A 15700-nucleotide genomic window follows, 5' to 3' on the forward strand; every position below is an offset into this window, starting at 1 on the left:
GAAGTGATAACAACAGATTTCATTTATTCACTCAAATCCCGCACTCATAAAGAAAACAATCTTTCATAATGTAAAACATTATCAGGGGGAGCATGATTCATGGCTGAGGGGTTGTACCTTTATAATAGATGGGTTTTCAGAAGTGGCGAGTAAACCTAAGACAAAGGCCCAGCAGTTTGACCCGTAAGTTTGAAATATGCAAAAGAGCTCAAGTCAAGCTGCTGATAAATGGCAGTGGGCCCATCACCACAAGCCCACCCCAACAATTAACAGGCTTGGCGCTCGGCTGCCAGAAAGCAAACTATGATTTATTGTTCTCTTTAAATTAATAAAAGCAAGGCCGTCCATTGTGGATTCCAGTATGTATCCATGTGAGAAAGAGCTGATATTTCAAAATGGCCATGTGAACAAGTTATACTTCTGAAACCACATTCTTTTAACCTTAATTCACCACCATGAGGGAAGCCTCTGCTTTCACCCAGGTTATCTAGTGTATAGCCAAAACCTGCACAAGGGATATTTCTGTACTCTATTAATTCAAGTCCACTTAAAACGTCTCAAGATAGAGCATCTACAGAAAGACAAACAGGATCTCTCCAAGTCTCTCCTTTTACAAATGAGAAAACTGAGGCCAGAGGCCAAAGCACCTGGCCCAAACTCCCCCTGCAAAGGCAGCAACCCTGCTGGAGAAAAACTGAGGTTTCCTAATCACCAGCCACCAATCTGAGATCAGAAGCCATTCTGGCCATAGATGAGTTCAGTTTGTTTGTTTAACCTTTAATTAAAAGCTTAAACATTGTAAGGTTTGGCACACCATTCCAGATTCCTGGCTTCTCTTGAAAATCCTGGCTATGTGGCCATCATGGGTCCAAATTCCTGCCTGGCCTCACTCTGCAGGGCTGGGGAGTAGCTGCCCATGGCAAATGGGCATGTGGTGCTACAGCCCCCCCAAAAAAACCCGTTTCTTTGTTGCCAATGGTCCTGGAGACCTTGGAATTGGTGTCTTTCCTCTGCATTATACTCAGCTGAGGCTAAAAAATATATGATATATATATATATTTTTTTACCTCATATGCATATAATACATATGATACACACATGTATGTATGTATTGTAGAAAAGTGGCTATTTAAAATCTGAAGATACATATAGGAATATTTTAATGATGTCTTGATGAGCATATTTGCCAGCTTTAAGGAGAGCAGATGTAAGTCATGGGCACAAGACCCTTTTGAGGCAAAACGAGCAGAAAGTGGGCACTCAGCAGAGGTGAGCTGGCTGGGAATGGGTCTACCCGTTCCCACCGCCTGAGAGCGCAGAGACTCACGAAGCAAGGCAGTCAGAGCCTCCCACTCAGCACTCAGCCCTGGTCCTGATTTGTGCTTCTCATGTACTGTTTTTTTGCATTTTCACAGCAACCAGAGTGGTCATTTTTAAATGTGAATAAGATCATGCCATTCTCCTGCTTAAAACTCATCTCCGACTCCCTTTCTCTCAGCCCCCCAGATGCCTGCCCTGTTCTCCTTGTTCATTTCACACAACTTTCTCCTTCACTCGCGAGCTCCAGACACACCCCAGGCTTTCTTCTGAGCTTGGAACATCAGGTGTTCCTACCTCGTAAATCCTTCTGTCCTTCGCCAAGATACTTCAATAACTGGCCCTACTTGTCATTCTCTGGCCACTCCTCCTGCAGTGGCCCTGGTAGCCACTAGCACATCACCCTGAGATATTTTCTTCATTCATCCCTGTTTGAATTTATCACGTTTATTTGTAAACTTGGCTACAGAATGCCCCTCAAGCTAGACTATAAGTTTTCTGAAAACAGGACCCTGTGCTGTCTTATTCACTTATTCTCAAGGTCTAGAAAGTGCCCTGCACATATGTACCAGCTGCAGAATAAACACGTCATGCCCTGTGTTTGAGGGGTATCGCAAATTACTGGAGCCGGAAGAAAAATCTCTCCATTAACAAGATCCTGGCTCCAGACGAGAACAGGGGAGGAGGAAAGGTTATGCCTCCCTGGGCTGAGAGTCTTTAAGGGACTTCAGCTGCCAGTGCAGGGAGGATTAACTAAATGGTGAAATCTTTATACTACGCCCACTTACGCTTTAAAATGCTCTGCTGAGTGGTACTGCTGTGATTTCCAAGCGGCTTGCTCAGTTTCTGTTCGATTTCAGAATCAAGGTTGAGGCAACGGATGAGCATTCAAAAGGTGCTTCAGTAACTTCAAATGAGGCGTGCATGTGTGTCTGTGTGGTCCTGACTTCATCATTAGTAAACGATTGGCATTAAAGTGCTCTAAAACTCAAGACTCTAGACACGCATGCACATACAGAATTTTCAATTGCATTTGAAGTTGTGAAGAGCAATTCTATGGCACTTTGGAATTCCTGAGAGCCACCTAAGGTCTCTGTGGACAACAGGGAATGTAGGTCAATTAAGGCTCCTTGAAAACATGGCCCCGTGGCCCCGGAACTCGTATGTAGAAAGGCCCAGCTGCAGGCCTGCTGGTCCTTGACCATCCTCAGACTCTGTGGTCTCAACGTCACAGCAAGTGGCATTTACAGATGAAAGAATAGAAAAAGCTATAAAATGGCATGAGAGCAGGGTAGAAGCACACTCTCATGTGCACATGCCACAGATACAGCAGAGCAAAACCCAGCAGTAACTGCTGTGCTGTCACCTACTATAACAAGATTGATCTGTAGTGAAATATAAGATAATGCAATCCAGAGGAAATAACTTCTGTTTCCTCTGAGAACGTCTGATGTTGTCAGCTGCAAGCCTGCTTCCCTCTTCTGCCTGCCACAGTGCACAGCAGCCCAAATAAGCAGGGACTCCACTGGGCAGAGTCCTCCCTCCCTCACCGCCAGAAGCACACATTTATCAAGCAGTGTTTCCCCCAACTGCCCGTGACTCCTTGGCCACGTCAAAGCAAGCAGGGCCTGGATGCCCATGGCGTGTCCAGGAAGGCAGGGCCACTCAATGTTGCTATTGTGTGCATGGGCCTCAGACAACGCAGTGGCATCTGTTCATTTGAAGCTAAGTCGTTTTCTGCTTGTGGATTTCTAGCACAATTCATCATCCCCATATTTCAACTTAATGGTACAATTCTGGCCCTGAGTTTCAACCACAGAAGACCTTGTGGAGATCACGGTTTTAGACTCCACCTGTAAGACACAGAGCTGATGTGACTGTCACCGGCTGAACATTTTACGGAGCAATATTTTCATCAACAGGATGGCCAGAAACAAAGGTAAGGAGGGGGTACCAGCAGGCGAGCTCTTTGCCATTATTTTAGAGAATGTCTCCATATGAAATGGTCCAATACGGCCCCAGCCGTGTAAATAATTCACAAAAGCAAGTTCAGTTCCTTCCCTTTGAAATCCGAGTAATACCTTATAAGGGAGCTGCTGCCCACCGACACACAGAGCGATGGGTAGCTAGCAGCTTCCATCTCTGGCAGTTGTTATGAAGTCTCCATAGCCGGTGATTTGTAGATGATTATAACTTTTGCTCTGCATATCACTGTTACTGGCAGGCAAATCCCATCAATCGAATGGCATGACTGATTAATAAAGAAGGCAAACTTGACAGAGGCAGTCTGGTAAGCCATTTTTTTTTTTCTGCCAATTACAACCACCATGAACGCTCACCATTGTGTATAGAAAAGCCAGATCTGACACCGGCCTGTCCTCTCCCCATTCTCCAGGAGCCTCAACACACATGTTCTAGAAAGCCTTTCCAAACTCAAATGTTCCGTGTTTCAAGAGGAAAAATGCAATCCGGCGTGGGGTTGCTTACATTCTAGTTCACAGGAAAAAAATGATCTGCCCAGAGCGCCCCACTGACCCCCCAGTTTGTCAAGGAAGAAAACTCACTACAGCCACGGGCCCTGACAGCAGCACTTTCATTACACGCACAGTCACGACACCTTTTCAATTCTGCTCATCTCTAGTCTCTAGCCAAATGGAACTTATTACTTACAGCTTGTTGGGATTTATGAATTATTTATCAAAGTAAGTCTATGACTCCAGACTCTTAAAAAGACAATACAACAGCACCCTCATTGTTATCCACAACTGCACGTCTATCAGAGAAAGCAGATATTCTCCATAACACACGCTGCATGTTTGGGGTGAAATAACAGTTGTGAAAATACCAAGCCTGTAAGATTATTTGGAAGCTATTTATGGAATGCCTGGGTATATTTTTAAACCAGTCTCTTTTATTCGAAGCCAGCCTCAGATTCCAGAAAGACACAGCAGATGTGTGCTACCAACATATTTCCCAGCTTGACTACAAACAGTGATACCCTGCTACTTTTACCCAGTAGTGTCAAGCTGTGATTAAAAAGGCAATTCCCCCTTGACGTATATCCAGAAGGTTCGAGGAGGCCATGATCCATGAGTCTCCTGCCGCACCCCAGAGCACAATGGCTCTGCATCCTAAGTGGGGATTAAAACATGGGCCAGTGTGGGGTTAGGATTTCACCTCCAGCTCCTCAGAGCACATGACCTTGCCCAGTAAAACAGACGACACTGCACACCCTCACCTGGGTGACACTATCTCAGTCACAGACCCAATTGGTGAGGTTGAAAGGCACGAGGTGGCCAGCCAGCCATGGCCTTGCCACACCTCTACAACAGTGGCGTGTTTGCTTGGCAAAGAAATCTCCACTGGCTCTGGTACAGGGAGCAGCAGCTGACCCAGAGATGCAGGAGCCCCAACGGACAGGGGCCTTCCCCCAGACTCCCCTCCAGAATCTCAGTCCTCACCACGCCCACAGCATCCCTCCCTCTTTCCAGGGCCCAGCCACAGACCCCTCTCCAAGTGTCCCTGCCCAGCTGTCCAGTCTACATCCTACCCCAAAGCATGGTTTAAGAGGAAGAAGCAGAGGTTGGACAGCAGAGGCCCAGGGAGGCTGATGGCACTTTAAGCCACTGTCCTCATGGTGTCCCTGAGGTCCCACATGACGTGTCCATAGAGGATGAGAAGTCCTATAACCCTCTGCACACAGACCATACCCATATTCCCCAAAGAGCACACAGCCAGTGAAAACGCAGGCAGGAAACAGCGAACTTACCTTGCTGAAAAACATCTGCCAAGAGAGAAGAAAAATAGGGGAGGGGAGAGGGGAGAAAGAGAGGAGAAAAAATATTAATAACAATGTTGAAAGTCACAGTATGATGATAACATACGCTGACTTTGCTAAGCACTCTATGCATATTTCCTTTAATTCAGCAGGCAGTGCTTAAGAGCTCAAGATCTGGAATGAGGCTGCTTGCATTTCAGTCCTGGCCTCACACTTACTAACTCTGTGACTTACAGTTCCCTAAACCACAAAATAGATCTAAGTATGGGAAAAATTAAACAAATGATGACATACATTTTAAGAGCTTAGACCCGTGCCCAGTACATAGTAAACACAGAAAAATCAGCAGCTATTATTTATATTGATATTACTTTCACAACAATCTTATAAATTGTTTTATTATAGTTCTCATTTTATAGATGGGGAAACTGAGGCTCCAGAAAGTTAAGTAACTCATTCAACACCATAGAGGAACAAGCATGGTCGAAGTCTGTTAGAAAAGTTAAAAAAAAAATTAATGTATTTTTTCCAGCAAATATTGAAAGGCTACCAAATACCCTAAATGCCAATTACACTGACACCAGGAAACACAAATCTAGGGCCAGGCATGGTGGCTCACACCTATAATCCCAGCACTGTGAGAGGCTGAGGCAGGAGGGTCACCTGAGGTCAGGAGTTCGAGATCAGTATGGCCAACATGGTGAAACCCCGTCTCTACTAAAAATACAAAAATTAGCCAGGCATGGTGGTGGGTGCGTGTGCCCAACTGGAGTGAAAACTGCCACCATAGATCTTCTCTTCTTGCAGGCTGTTAACCTACAAGGTGCGTGTCTCAGCCGCACCACTGATGGACCCCTGGTTCTATGGTGGCAGCTACTCGGGAGGCTGAGGCAGGAGAATCACTTGAACCCGGGAGGCGGAGGTTGCAGTGAGCCGAGATCACGCCATTGCACTCCAGCCTGGGCAACAAGAGCGAAATTCCATCTCAACACACACACACGCACACACACACACACTCTAGTTAAAAAAATAAACAAGCAGTCACTAACTACCACCCCACCAGAAATTCAATGGCCTGGTTTTGAATTTTATGTAAATGGACTGATACAACATGAATTCTTTTCTTGGCTTCTTTCGTGGTAGCTCATTCATTCTCACTGCCATGTGGTATTTCACTGTGGGGTTATACTACAGTTTATTTCTCCACTCGACTATTGGTAGATATTGGGTTGTTCTCAACATTTGGAAATTAGGAATTGTGATGAACATTTCCGTACATATCTTTTGATAAACATATGTACAAATGCCAAGTACTTTTTGACATCTCCCACGTGGATTCAGATTCACCCTGCTTATACCACCTCCCACTCACTCCAAAAGTACTCTCATTTGCTCATGCTTTCTCACTCAGTAACTTAAAGACAAAAGAACACCAGCAGAGATACAGACAGCACCACTCAGACATGAGCCGGTTCCTGCTCTGATGGTAGGACTATAAAAAGGAATGATACATGTGCATAACGTGCAGGTTTGTTACATATGTATACTTGTGCCATGTTGCTGTGCTGCACCCATCAACTCGTCATTTACATCAGGTATAACTCCCAATGCACAGCAACATGGCACAAGTATACATATGTAACAAACCTGCACGTTATGCACATGTACCCTACAACTTAAAGTATAATAATAATAAATAAATTTAAAAAAAAAAAAAAAAAAAAAAAGGAATGAAACTTCTAGAAGATAGTTTGACAGTATATTAAAAAAAGATTAAATATGCACTCCTTGGCCCACCAATACCACTCCTAGGACTTTAATCTAATGAAATAACAAAATATATAAAAGAAATCTACATGAATGTTCCTCATGACATTGTTTATACTGGCAAGACACTGGATATTGCCTGATTGTCTGGCAATAAGGAATCAAGCCAAATATAATATATCTCACACAATGGATTATTGTGCAGCTCTTTTAAATGGCTATTTAAAGACCTTGATTATTTTGAATGAAAATATTAGATAGCAAAATGGCACATATAATCCTGAGCCCATTTATGTACCTGTATGAAGAGAAATCTGTCACAATGGTCACAGAAATATTGATTATTTTCAGGAGATGGAATTTAGGGTCACCTTTTTTACATTTTATGCAAGCATTTCTGTATTAATTTTTAGCAATGAACATGCCTTACATTTACAACCGAAATTTTAAAGCTAACGTTATTTTCATCTTAAAAATTAAGTAGGAACTATATATCATCAACATCTAATTTTGCTCTGTCATTACCAGAAACATCAGCTCCTACATAGTCACAAAGAACCAAGGGTCCACCAGTGGTGTGGCTGAGACACGCACCTTGTAGGTTAACAGCCTGCAAGAAGAGAAGATCTATGGTGGCAGTTTTCACTCCAGTTGGGCACACATGACCCCACAGGGAGTTGTTCATACTCCCAAGGGTACACTGAGGCCAGTGGTTGTGGTGCAGGTAAAACAGATTGCAGGCTCGTAATTCCCAGGGAATTGGCAAAAACACCGCCATTTCTTTTACACTCAACAAAGCCAACTGGGATTTAAATGGCTCCTATCAGTGCCACTACAGGAAACCTTGACTCTGCTCTAATTGATACACACTATACAGTAGTCTCTAACCTCAGTAATTCATCATTAGTACAAATTCTGATCCAGCAGTGTGTGGGATGCCACTGCCCAGAGACTGTGAGAATCATGTGCAGCTCCCTAAATATACCACTTTCACATGCACTTGCTTCCTGGAACCCATAGTCTGCACCACCCACCCTCTGACCAGCCAGCACACCTGGAGGAGCCCTCCTATTCAGCCTTCAAATGTCACAGCCACTGTGAAGTCTATTCCCACAGAGAGGGAATTCACTGTTTCCGCTTCTGTGCCCCTGGAGTAATTTGTGCATGTTGCAATTATAGCTCTTATTATAATGAGTTATTTATATAGACCATGAGCTCCTGAGGACAAGAGCAATGTCTCTTAAACACCTTTGTGGATCCCACCTGCCTGGGCATGGCAAGCTCCCACCTACGAGGGAGGGAAAGAGGGCTGGTCTGTCTTAGCACTCATCTGATCCAACCTCCTTTTACAGATGAGGAAACTGAGTCCCAGACAATTCAGAGATTTTTCTCCAGATCACACATGGAGTTAAAGGCTGAGCTAGGACTACATGAGATTCATTTAACCTTAATGAAGCACAAAAGCTCATGACTATTATTAGCAAAGTACAAACTAGAGATTTATCATTCCCCTCTAATGAATACAGACAAAAATTTCCAACCCTGAAAACATTAGTGAAATAAGATTAGTGTTTGAAATACGGATTCCGTCTCGACATCCGTCCAGAATCCTCAACCTCCTCTGCGTGGTTTTGACAAGGAGCACTTCCTTCAAAATTCAGTGCTGATCTGAATTACTGAAAAGTATCAGTGGACAGGGAGGATGGAAATTCAGGGAGGGATTTAGTGACCTTATTCTGTCCAATTCCATTGTATATTTCACGCTTTAGCAGACAAATATACATGGAGTAACTATTCATATCTTCTATTCTAAAAACTCACAGTAGCTATTTTAGATTTTTCCAAAAACTCTTTTTCAGCTTTGTTTACATTTTGCACTGTTTTATTCAACTGTAAATTTTAATAAACATTAGTATGAATATTGCAACACTTTTGCACATGAATTATCTTGGAACTTAACATTCGAAGTTTATGTCTTTCGTTGTCTGAGGTATAAATCATTCCATTCTTATTATTGATCTTTTTGGTCTAATAATGGTTTGGGTACCTTCTTTAAAATTTCACTTTTCCAGAATGAAATGGCAATCCTGGCTCACGCACACATGATTCATGGGCAGACAAACGGGAAATAAAGGAGAAGGTGGTGATTTTTGTGCTGTTAGCTACATTTTAACTTCCTCTCCCAAACTGTGGATGTCAAAGGATATCAGCCATTGAAATATTCTTACCATTCGCTACACTGGTGTTCCTGTCCACCACTCCCATCTCCTAAACTATAGGGAGTAGTCACTTACAAAAACCAAAAGGCCTCGAATTTGAGCGTGATATTCTTCTTTCAATCTAACCAACCACAAAGTCAGCAGTCCATCCATTACACTTGCTGAGCGCGAGTTTCCTTGTTGAAAACCCAGGCATATTCTAATACCCCTATCGTGGTGGTGAGAAGGTAAAGTTAGATATACAACAAATGTTTTCCCATTCCATCCGTTGCTGTGGGGAATTACTCTGAGAATAAGACTCAGGACCATCTTTTCTGCTGTTGCAGGAGTTGGAAATCACGCCAGTATGGAGTGGGGAATTGCCACGGCTGCTCTAGCCAGAATCAGGTTGAGCCCAAAGGACACCAGGGACACTGGTACAGAGGAAATGAACTCCTTCAGACAAAGCTCTGCTCTTACTCACTTCCCAAGGGAGAAAACCCCAACCCCAATCATTCACATGGACAAAGGAAAGCCTGTTCTTCCGCCTGCCCCGCCTCCCCAGCCCCACTGGCCCCTGGAGCCATTCTGGTCCTATAGATAGATGAAAGGGTGTGTATAAGTTGGTGATTCAGATGTGGGAGGAAGAAAATAAGAAGGAAGGAACTCAGATTGCCTTTCTTAGCCCTGCTGTCCAATGTCTTCAGTTAGGAATGAGCATCAAGGATACTTGCCCCTTCCCCCACAGCTACTAAGAGATTCACACCCTAGAGATCTTTAATGCACTGAGTCCTCCAGAGACAGGGGCCATAAAAAGATGCGATTATTTATTATTATTAATAAGTTATGGCAATTAGGCTGGGTGATTCCTAAATGTTGCTGATTAAAACTTTCTTGAGTGCTACTCATCCACATGACTAGTGTTTACCTCGATTAAAAATGACTTAACTACACTCCGGGTGAACCCCTCTCTTGCGCCTGGGTTAATAATTAGCAGTGCACAGAGCCATGCAGGTTAAGTGAGTTGGCTCTGCTTTATTTATCTATTGCTTTGTTTTATGAGGAGAACTGGATGGCAGTCTTATTGCCCATTCAGTCTGCCAGGAATAATTTACTATTTCAATCCATAGTCCATAACTATGGTTAGAGAAACTCTCACTATTATTACAATATCACACTTAGCCCACACCCCACAGTATTAAAGGTATGGCAAACAGTGAAACCGAGCATGACTTCCATAAAACTGGGGGAGGTAAAGTTACTAGTTCTCAAGCAATGTAATCATACTACTCTCTCAATTTTGCTTTCTTTTCTAGGTTAAATTATAGATGAAGGGAGTTTAGTTTCTTGAAATGCATGCACTTAACTCCCATTTAAGAAGTCTCACCTGGGGAGACAGCTGTCTTGCAAGTCCTCCTGTGGTTTGAGCTACAAAAAGAAAATTCTCTTTCAAGTACAAGTGCTTTTACAGTAAAGCGCTGCGAATTTTACTGGGACCCAACTAACTAGGGCTGAGGAACGAAACAGCTGGAATGAATGCGGCTTTCTTGATGGAGTCAGTTCACCATTAACCAAAGTCAGTTTCACAATCGGCTGCGCTGCCGCCCTCACCAAGTTTAAAAATCCAGCAAGCTCTGTACATAGACACGAAGAGTAATGAGAATTCAGTCGGTACATTTCTTCCGCAAATCTCTGCGAATGGAGTGAATTTTTTCTTTTTATGTTGAAAAGTGGGGCCCATCAATGCCTCCCTACTTGTTGAGTACCCGTGGCACTCCAGGGAAGTTCTGTTTTCAATTGACAAAGCTCAGGTCCAAACCTGCAGGTCGGCTCTCCAAAGGTGATAGGATGAGTCCTTATTTGATCCAGTGCTGTGGCACCACAGGATTATGGCCACTGGATCTCAATGATCTGGGATCAAGTCCCAACCCCTTACCAAATGGACACCCGGAGTAATCACTGAACATGTTGTAGCTTACATTCCTATCTATAAAATGGCAACAGTAGCGAAGAGCTTTTTCCCTACCGTAGGAATATCATGAGGATCAAGTGGGATAATTTAATCAGCACAGAGCACAAGTACTTTGTAGTCAAATAATATTCGTTCAATCCTGGAAAAGGTCAGCATCCTAGCCACACTGGACTAGCTATTTAAACTCTATGAGTCTTCATTTCCTCACTTGTACAATGAGGATAATAAAATTTATCTTGCAGAATGCCTAGGAGGACAGTCAAAAGCGTATATGTAAAGCACTTAGCACATGGTGGCCGGTGTATGCTGCATGTTCAATAGGTGAAAGTCAATGTTACAATAACAAGCAATAGAAACAGGGTCATAAAAACTCAGGTTCTGATGTCAGAGCTGGTCCTATGTTCGCCTGTGCGATCTTGGGCAAATTATTTTATTTCCTCAAGCCTTGATTTTTTCATCAGCAACATGCCAGTAATGATAGGTAATTTTTGTGGAGACAAAATTTGCCATGGAGACTGAATGAGAGATTGCCTATAAGAGAACACGATGACTGGCACCCAGAAAGTCTTCTATAAATTATAGTACTATTATTCAAAAAACATTTATTGGTTGTCTACTATTTGAAAAACCTCTGTGACTTGCATAGGACTATAAGGGAATCATGAGAGGAAAATTCATGAAAATAAAATAATCCTTCTAATTCCTTCTTGTCATCCTGTAGCTATATGCCATTCAGAAGCCACAAATCAATTCTCAGATATTACCTATGAATGAATGATTTTTAAGCCTTGACATCAGTGATCCAATGACATCCTACCTTCAAACACCAGCAATCTAAGGAGTTGTGGTTAGAACCCAGAGGGGCCAGAAACCCAAGGCCTGACCTTTGTTTTGGGTACCACTCATTCCTTTAACATTACCCGTCTCCTCTGGACCTGTCTTTGTTTCTCAAGACACCATTTAAGGGGCTCAGCTAGCCCTGTCCCGGGCTTTGATCAGCATCTCAAGCCACACTCCCTGGTGGGTAAGGGTCAAAAGAGGTAGGAACTGTATGGGGGCAGCTGAATTGGCGGCACTCAGAGAGAGCTGTTCTGTTCCCTATAACGGGGTTCTATGGAGAATTTGCCTGAGAAAAGGGTTCCATTGTTTTATTAAATAAAGTTTGAGCACAGCAAACCACTGAAGCAGAGCCCCTTCCTGCCCAGGTGCAGGTCTGCCTCTCCCGGAGCATGGCCAGAGTCCAGAGCTCCTCCAGAGTCCCCGCTCAGCCTCAGTGGCACCACATAGGGGCTGTGATTAGTTTTCCATGTCTCCAAAGCCAGACAGCTCAGGCAACCATGTAGCCACACGGCCAATATTCATGACCCTCCTGCTTCCTCCAGGCACACTAAGGTTGCTCAAACTGAACAGAGCCCCAGTGAGCCTTGGTAATAGCTTTAAGGACTAACCGGAAGGCCTCGCTCCGCATCTCCAGCTCTCTAAGCCAAAAACGACAACTGCTCTTTAATGCTGCAAGATCTTTTATCTCACTCTGCCTTTTCTTCTCTACCTGGTTTTGGATGTAGGCTGGAGAAAGTTCTCTCGTTTTCCTTGCTTCTGGCCTCCCTTCACCTTTTATCATATTAGAAATGAAGACCAATACTTTGCCTGTCACTGTTGTACCTCTGAAGGCACAGAGTGCTCAGTAAATGTCTTTTATTTGTGGATAAGAAAAAAATTTTTTAAAAAAGCCTGAAAGAATCTTCCTGCTACATTTACTAGGGAATGTACTACCAACATCAATCTTGGGCTGTGTGCTTGTAACCCATCAACCTGCGCTGACTTGGAAAGGCAGTGCAAGAGACACGAGCTGGTGAGCCCCTACCATGTTTACGACATCCTATCCCTAGTATATCTCATTCCTAGCACAGAGGAATAAAGCTCTTAACTACTGAAAGAACATAAAAAAATAGATTTAGGAATAATACTTTTTATGATTGCATTCTGTATACTATGAAAGTTATGTTCGAGTCTGCTAGTACTTTATAGAGCTGATAAAGTAGAACAGTACGGCTTCCCAGCTCACAGTGTATTTTATATCCATTTAAAATGTTTTCTCTTAAATTGAATTACTTTTTGAGTAATTATAATAAGACTAATCTGGGCTTAATGAATTCATGTACAAATATTTTAGACTGCATTATTAAAATCTCTATGATATGAAACTATGTTGAAATTGATCCCTCTAGCAACCAGTGTTTTCCTATGAAAACAGCAGCACACATGACCTTCTCTGAATTCTTTCGAATCAGCTGAGAAATCAGAAGAAGCCACATTAAGAGCCTAAACAAAAGAAGTTGACAAGTAACATTGCTTCAATTTTCCTAAACTTCTATCATCGGATATTAATTGGAGTATTAATTAGGAGTCACAAAAAGTATTTGTATTAAGTATCCATATATGCAAAGGGCTGAAGAGATGGCCCATCTTCCAGAAGAAATTACATTATAGCTGTGATTAGCAATGACATAAAACTAATACTGGTAAAATACTAAAAGTGAGCCCCTGGATATCAAGCTTTACAGTGTAAAAAGTCTCCAAATGCAGTTGTCTAAACATCTGGATTCTAGTTTGCAGTGCAGGCAAAGCCACTCACCTTCCCTGGGATTCCGTTCTTCCATTTGCAAAATGATTCCTACTAGATGATCTCTAAGGTCCCTTCCAGTTCCAAAGCATGACGATTTTAAGTTTAAAATTACACACATTGTATCAAATGGACTCTTACTGCATATAGCTTATTTGTCATCTTACGCATGCTAAATTACATTCACAAAAAAATTTCATTCTTTGCAATTCACATACATCCACAAACACATCCATAATACAGCCTGTGATTTCAAATTTATTCCAAGATATTATCTCAGTGGTAAAGTATTTTTCCCATTACAGATAAATTATAAGCCATCTGAAACCTTTAAGGTTCTATTACCTGCTTGAATGAGGTTTTAATCCCCCAACCCGCCCACCCAACATACACTTCCTGAAGATGCTTTTTCATCTCCATTTCCAAGTCAAATGATACATTTTATCCACATGTATTCCTCAGCCAGCTCTGCGTGATCCAGGTTTTAATCAGGTTGGTTACCCAGTTTCCAAAATTCAAACTAGATGTTTACAAATGTCCAGCAGAATAAATCTCTCTCTTTACCAGGTGATCATTATCAGGATGGACAACTTTAAAGTAAACAGAAGACAATGATTATCATCATTACCTGATGCTTGGCACAAATAACCATCAGGACAGCTCCCAGGAGCCAGAGACAATTCAAGTTTGAATTCTGAGAAGCTGCTCTAAAATCAAGCGTTGTTGATCATCATGAAATGGGCCCAAGACTTCTAGGAGGGGCTTTGATGACGTAATACACTCTAGCTTGACCTCAGTTTCAGGAGGTACAGGTTCTGGCCTGGCTCTACTACACATCACCTGAATGAACTTAAATCATTTAAGCACTCTGGGTTTCAAAGGAGCAGCTGACAAGAAAATAGCTGCAATCTTTTCCAGTTCTAAAGTTCTATAATGAACACTACCAGGACCTTTCATTAGAACTCCCTGCTATATGCTCCCATATCTACTGTACATCTCCTTGGTGCCCTAATATACACTTGTTATTTTCTTTCTCTTTCTCTCCAACTAAGCTGAAAGGACCATGATGTCAGGGACATTCTGTCCATTGTAGTCCCAAAGCCCAGGGCAGAATATTAGAGCATAAAAGTCCATATTAACATTAATAATAACTAATGTTTTCAGAGTTTTCTGTATAGCAGGCACTATTTTAAGTAGTTTACATAGACTGCCTGAATCCTCTCAATCACCCTAAAAGGTAGCTATTCTCATTATCCTCACTTTACAGATAAAGAAACACAGGCCTGGCCGGGCACAGTGGCTCATGCCTGTAATCCCAGCACTTTGGGAGGCCAAGGCGGGCAGATCACGAGGTCAGGAGATCGAGACCATCCTGGCTAACACAGTGAAATCCCGTCTGTACTAAAAAAAAATGCAAAAAAATTAGCCGGGCATGGTGGCAGGTGCCTGTAGTCCCAGCTACTCAGGAGGCTGAGGCAGGAGAATGGCGTGAACCCGGGAGGCGGAGCTTGCAGTGAGCCGAGACCAAGCCACTGCACTCCAGCCTGGGCGACAGAGTGAGACTCTGTCTCAAAACAAAAAAAAAAAAAACCACACACACACACAGGTCCACAAAGGTTAACTAAAGTTGCCAAAGGTCAAAGGGAAGCAAGTGAGCTGGAATTCAACTCAAGCAGTCTGGCTTCAGAATCCAAACTCTTAACCACTTTGCTACACTGTCTCTCAATGAAGACACCATTGATAGATGTGTGGAAGGAAGAAGGAACAAATAAATATGCCTCATCCCTTCTAAGACACCCTAAGCAGAGAAGAGAATTCATGTTCATAATACCTTTTTTTTTTTTTTAAGAAGATGCGGAACCAGAGTGAGCAGCAGCAAGATTTATTATGAAGAGCAAAAGGACAAAGCTTCCGCAGCATGGAAGGGGACCCGAGCGGGTTGCCCAATACCTTTTTTTTTAAAGACAGAGTCTCATTCTGTTGCCTAGGCTGGAATGCAGGGGTGTGACCTCGGCTCACTGCAACCTCTGTCTCCCAGGTTCAAG

The 15700-nt window shown here is 42.8% G+C and overlaps 1 protein-coding gene across 8 annotated transcripts in view; it reads right to left on the bottom strand.

The window, feature by feature from the left end:
• GFRA1 (GDNF family receptor alpha 1) overlaps positions 1–15700 on the bottom strand; it is a 220242-nt gene that overhangs the window by 152391 nt on the left and 52151 nt on the right. For 4 of the 8 annotated variants that reach the window (XM_015148259.3, XM_015148260.3, XM_077947602.1 and 1 more), the window contains exon 5: positions 5087–5101. The exons of the other annotated variants lie outside the window; for them this stretch is intronic. In XM_015148259.3, the coding sequence (XP_015003745.2) occupies positions 5087–5101 (15 nt within the window). The remainder of the gene's footprint in view (positions 1–5086; positions 5102–15700) is intronic. 8 annotated transcript variants of the gene reach the window in all.

The sequence above is a fragment of the Macaca mulatta genome, chromosome 9, assembly GCF_049350105.2.
Source record: "Macaca mulatta isolate MMU2019108-1 chromosome 9, T2T-MMU8v2.0, whole genome shotgun sequence".
In the NCBI taxonomy this organism is placed as follows: domain Eukaryota; kingdom Metazoa; phylum Chordata; class Mammalia; order Primates; family Cercopithecidae; genus Macaca; species Macaca mulatta.